This window comes from Salmo trutta, unplaced genomic scaffold, assembly GCF_901001165.1.
Source record: "Salmo trutta unplaced genomic scaffold, fSalTru1.1, whole genome shotgun sequence".
Taxonomy (NCBI): Eukaryota; Metazoa; Chordata; class Actinopteri; order Salmoniformes; family Salmonidae; genus Salmo; species Salmo trutta.
This window is the reverse complement of record NW_021822962.1, coordinates 2,961,471-2,967,470: the sequence shown is the minus strand read 5'-3', so window position 1 is coordinate 2,967,470 and position 6,000 is coordinate 2,961,471. Positions and strand designations below refer to the sequence as shown.

Genomic DNA, 6,000 nt, shown 5'->3' with positions numbered 1-6,000 from the left:
GACGTCTAAGATGTGTCTAATGAATTATATCCAGGGTTCCAGCTGTTTATTTGGTTTGCTAACTTGCTAGCTAAGTGGCTAGATGTCCAGATCAAGCTTCTTGGTTACAGCAGAGACATTCAATCCCCTCCTGGATCAAGTTCCCTGTTGACTAAATCGTTTTTTGACATTGACCCCTTGTGTGCACTTCCATTAATACCGTAAACCCTGGTACGGTACAGAAATTGTATAGCGGTATGAAAATGTGGATACCACCCAACCCTAAACCAGGCTTTAGTCATCACTATCCATCTGGCCTGACAGATCATATGCTGTATGTCTATACATTTATTAGGTACTCCCATCTAGTACTGGGTCGGACCCCCCTGTAGCCATGAAGTGGTGCACCGGGTCAGCAACAATGTTCAGAGATGTTCAGAGACGCTGTGGCTTTCAAACATTGATCAGTTGGTATCAAGGGACCTAAGGTGTGTCAGGAAAACATTCCCCACACCATTACACCACCGCCAGCAGCCTGTATCGTTGACATCAGGCAGGATGGGTCCATGGACTCCTGCTGCTTACGCCAAATCCTGACTCTGCCATCAGCATGACCCAGCAGGAACCAGATTTGTTGGACAAGGCGATGTTGTATATTCATTGCTACTCAGTTGTCTAACATGGTGGGATATACACTGAGTATACAAAACATTGGTGAAAGCTATGATCCCTTATTGATGTCACTTGTTAAATCCACTTCAATCAGTGTAAATGAAGGGGAGGAGACATGTTAAAGAAGGATTTTTAAGCCTTAAGTGCCTTTGAACGGGGAATGGTGGTAGGTGTCAGGTGCACCAGATTGTGTCAAGAACTGCAACACTGCTGGGTTTTTCATGCTCAACAGTTTCCTGTGTGAATCAAGAATATTCCACCACACAAAGACATTCAGCCAACTTGACACAACTGTGGGAAGCATTGGAGTCAACATGGGCCAACATCCCTGTGGAACGCTTTAGACACCTTGCAGAGTCCATGTCCTGATGAATTGAGACTGTTCTGAGGGCCAAACAGGGTGCACCTCAATATAAGGTGTTCCTAATGTTTGGTATATTCACTGTATATCACACCATGTTATACAACTCAGTAACAACTTCAACTTTAATCTAGTCTGTAGACCGATGACGGTAGTAATTTAGTCTGTAGACTGATAATATAGGGTTGATGAGGGTAGTAATTTAGTCTGTAGACTGATAATATAGGGTTGATAACAGTAGTAATCTAGTCTGTAGACTGATAATATAGGGTTGATGACAGTAGTAATCTAGTCTGTAGACTGATAATATAGGGTTGGTGACAGTAGTAATCTAGTCTGTAGACTGATAATATAGGGTAGATGACGGTAGTAATCTAGTCTGTAGACTGATAATATGGGGTTGATGACAGTAGTAATCTAGTCTGTAGACTGATAATATAGGGTTGATGACAGTAGTAATCTAGTCTGTAGACTGATAATATAGGGTTGATGACAGTAGTAATCTAGTCTGTAGACTGATAATATAGGGTTGATGAGGGTAGTAATCTAGTCTGTAGACTGATAATATAGTGTTGATAACAGTAGTAATCTAGTCTGTAGACTGATAATATAGGGTTGATGACAGTAGTAATCTAGTCTGTAGACTGATAATATAGGGTTGATGAGGGTAGTAATCTAGTCTGTAGACTGATAATATAGTGTTGATAACAGTAGTAATCTAGTCTGTAGACTGATAATATAGGGTTGATGACAGTAGTAATCTAGTCTGTAGACTGATAATATAGGGTTGATAACAGTAGTAATCTAGTCTGTAGACTGATAATATAGGGTTGATGAGGGTAGTAATCTAGTCTGTAGACTGATAATATAGGGGTGATGACAGTAGTAATCTAGTCTGTAGACTGATAATATAGGGTTGATGAGGGTAGTAATCTAGTCTGTAGACTGATAATATAGGGGTTGATGATGGTAGTAATCTAGTCTGTAGACTGATAATATGGGGTTGATGACAGTAGTAATCTAGTCTGTAGACTGATAATATAGGGTCGATGATGGTAGTAATCTAGTCTGTAGACTGATAATATAGGGTTGATGACAGTAGTAATCTAGTCTGTAGACTGATAATATAGTGTGATGACGGTAGTAATCTAGTCTGTAGACTGATAATATAGGGTTGATAACAGTAGTAATCTAGTCTGTAGACTGATAATATAGGGTCGATGATGGTAGTAATCTAGTCTGTAGACTGATAATATAGGGTTGATGACAGTAGTAATCTAGTCTGTAGACTGATAATATAGCGTTGATAACAGTAGTAATCTAGTCTGTAGACTGATAATATAGGGTTAATAACAGTAGTAATCTAGTCTGTAGACTGATAATATAGGGTTGATGAGGGTAGTAATCTAGTCTGTAGACTGATAATATAGTGTGATGACGGTAGTAATCTAGTCTGTAGACTGATAATATAGGGTTGATAACAGTAGTAATCTAGTCTGTAGACTGATAATATAGTGTGATGACGGTAGTAATCTAGTTTGTAGTCTGATGGTGTAGGCTGATGTCAGTAGTAATCTAGTCTGTAGACTCATGGTGTAGGGTGATGACAGTAGTAATCTAGTCTGTAGACTGATGGTGTAGGCTGATGACAGTAGTAATCTAGTCTGTAGTATTATTATGTAGGTTGATGACGGTAATAATCTAGTCTGTAGTATTATGATGTAGGGTGATGACGGTAATAATCTAGTCTGTAGACTGATGGTGTAGGGTGATGACAGTAGTAATCTAGTCTGTAGTATTATTATGTAGGGTGATGACGGTAATAATCTAGTCTGTAGTATTATGATGTAGGGTGATGACGGTAATAATCTAGTCTGTAGACTGATGGTGTAGGGTGATGACAGTAGTAATCTAGTCTGTAGACTGATGGTGTAGGCTGATGACAGTAGTAATCTAGTCTGTAGTATTATGATGTAGAGTGATGACAGTAGTAAGTAGTCTGTAGACTGATGGTGTAGGGTGATGACGGTAGTAATCTAGTCTGTAGACTGATGATGTAGGTTGATGACAGTAGTAATTTAGTCTGTAGAGTGATGATGTAGGGTGATGACAGTAGTAATCTAGTCTGTAGACTGATGATGTAGGGTGATGACAGTAGTAATCTAGTCTGTAGTATTATGATGTAGGGTGATGATGGTAATAATCTAGTCTGTAGACTGATGATGTAGGTTGATGACAGTAGTAATCTAGTCTGTAGACTGATGATGTAGGGTGATGACGGTAATATTCTAGTCTGTAGACTGATGATGTAGGGTGATGACATTAGTAAGTTGTCTGTAGACTGATGGTGTAGGGTGATGACGGTAGTAATCTAGTCTGTAGACTGATGATGAAGGGTGATGACAGTAGTAAGTTGTCTGTAAACTGATGGTGTAGGGTGATGATGGTAGTAATCTAGTACAGTAGTAATCTAGTCTGTAGACTGATGATGTAGGGTGATGACAGTAGTAATCTAGTCTGTAGACTGATGATGTAAGGTGATGATGGTAGTAATGTGGTCTGTAGACTGATGATGTAGGGTGATGACAGTAGTAATCTAGTCTGTAGTATTATGATGTAGGGTGATGACGGTAATAATCTAGTCTGTAGACTGATGATGTAGGGTGATGACGGTAATAATCTAGTCTGTAGACTGATGATGTAGGGTGATGACAGTGGTAAGTAGTCTGTAGACTGATGATGTAGGGTGATGACAGTGGTAAGTAGTCTGTAGACTGATGATGTAGGGTGATGACAGTAGTAATCTTGTCTGTAGACTGATGATGTAGGGTGATGACAGTAGTAATCTAGTCTGTAGACTGATGATGTAGGATGATGACAGTAGTAAACTAGTCTGTAGACTGATGACGGTAGTCTTTTGCGTACATGTTTTTCATCATGCTACATATTCAATTGATAGCAGCTATTTCCAAGAAGAGGCTACTTATAATAACTGTGTGGTTGTTTTTTCCTACTAACCTTAGTTGATTGCACTGACTGTAAGTCTCTCTGGAGAAGAGCGTCTGCTAGAGTTCATGACTAAAATGTAAATGTAGCAGACATGTTTATCTTCCATCCAGATACAGCGTTTAAAGCTTGTCCTCCTTAATCATCTGATTCCACATTGCAAATGAAAGGCATTTATTTACTTTGCAGTATTCTTCAGGAATGCCAGGTTGATGAAGGTATTACTGAAACAAGTTGTACTTTTATAGTTACTGACGTAGAAGTGCACTTACTAACTGTATCCCAAATGGCACCCTATTCCCTATATAGTGCACTGGTCAAAAATAGTTCACTATATAGGGAATGGGGAGGCATTTAGGACGTATAGATAGTTACTGACGTAAAGCACTGCACTCAGTGACAGGAGGAATTTTAAGACTTCCCTTGTCTTCTCTTGTCTTTCCCTGAAGTTGTTTTGAATTATCTTGTATCTTTTCAGTTCTCTGCTTAATATAGAACACATCGTTTTCTCTATCTGTCATTCCTTAAAATAAACATTTTCTCTCTCTCTCTCTCTCTCTCTCTCTCTCTCTCTCTCTCTCTTCTATTTTATTCTATTTTATTCTATTCAGGCTTCTACATTTGACACCCCCAAAAAGGAAAAAAGGCCCCCAAGGAAATGGCGTGGTTCTAAAAACTACGGCAAAGATGTGAAAACAACACTGCAGGTACTGTAAAAGGAAACCCAGTCAGGTGAAATGTTTGAATAGTTGCCTTTTAAAAACCCCATTTACGTGGGTTAAGTCCGACGGAGACCTTCGGGTCGAAACGTTGCTTGATGGAACTGGGGGAACATTCATCAGTGTGGGGGTATCTGTTCTTTGTTTCATGGATAGTTCACTTAACCTCACTTGCAACTTCTGTGCATCAAAATGTGTGTTCATCCACTATTTGAAAATGGCAGATACATTTCTGTTTGTCTGCTTCCTGTTCCTGTTCCATCCCAGGTTCCCAGTTGCATCTCATCTGGCTCCGTCCGTCTCCACGCCTCCAACCCCAACCTCTCTACTGCAGCCCTGGGGACTGCGAAGTCCTACCCTGAACCTCCCTATATGGACTCTCCTATAGACGTAGCCAAACTACAGGAGGACTTCTGCCGCGTCGCTAACAACCGTAAGTACTCTCTCTGTTACCAACAACCAATAGCTCCTAATAGGAGATAGCATCGCTAACAACCGGAAGTACTCTCTCTGTTACCAACAACCAATAGCTCCCAATAGGAGATAGCATCGCTAACAACCGGAAGTACTCTCTCTGTCACCAACAACCAATAGCTCCCAATATGAGATAGCGTCGCTATCAACCGGAAGTACTCTCTCTGTCACCAACAACCAATAGCTCCCAATAGGAGATAGCATCGCTAACAACCATCTTTCATCTGTCATCTTTATTCGGATTCCCATTAGCTGATGCCATGACGACAGCTAGTCTTCCTGGGGTCCTAAACCCAACAACACAGAGACATAACAGACATGATGACAGCTAGTCTTCCTGGGGTCCTAAACCCAACAACACAGAGACATAACAGACATGATGACAGTTAGTCTTCCTGGGGTCCTAAACCCAACAACACAGAGACATAACAGACATGAGGACAGCTAGTCTTCCTGGGGTCCTAAACCCAACAACACAGAGACGTAACAGACATGATGACAGCTAGTCTTCCTGGGGTTCTAAGACAGAGACATAACAGACATGATGACAGCTAGTCTTCCTGGGGTTCTAAACCCAACAACACAGAGACATAACAGACATGATGACAGCTAGTCTTCCTGGGGTTCTAAACCCAACAACACAGAGACATAACAGACATGATGACAGCTAGTCTTCCTGGGGTTCTAAACCCAACAACACAGAGACATAACAGACATGATGACAGCTAGTCTTCCTGGGGTCCTAAACCCAACAACACAGAGACATAACAGACATGATGACAGCTAGTC

At 40.7% G+C, this 6,000-nt stretch overlaps 1 protein-coding gene across 2 annotated transcripts in view; it reads left to right on the top strand.

Annotated features, from left to right (window-relative positions):
• The window catches only part of LOC115187777 (oxysterol-binding protein-related protein 3), a 103,781-nt gene that overhangs the window by 84,282 nt on the left and 13,499 nt on the right, over nt 1–6,000 (top strand). For both annotated transcript variants that reach the window (XM_029746805.1, XM_029746803.1), the window contains exons 9-10: nt 4,630–4,725; nt 5,005–5,170. In XM_029746805.1, the coding sequence (XP_029602665.1) occupies nt 4,630–4,725; nt 5,005–5,170 (262 nt within the window). The remainder of the gene's footprint in view (nt 1–4,629; nt 4,726–5,004; nt 5,171–6,000) is intronic.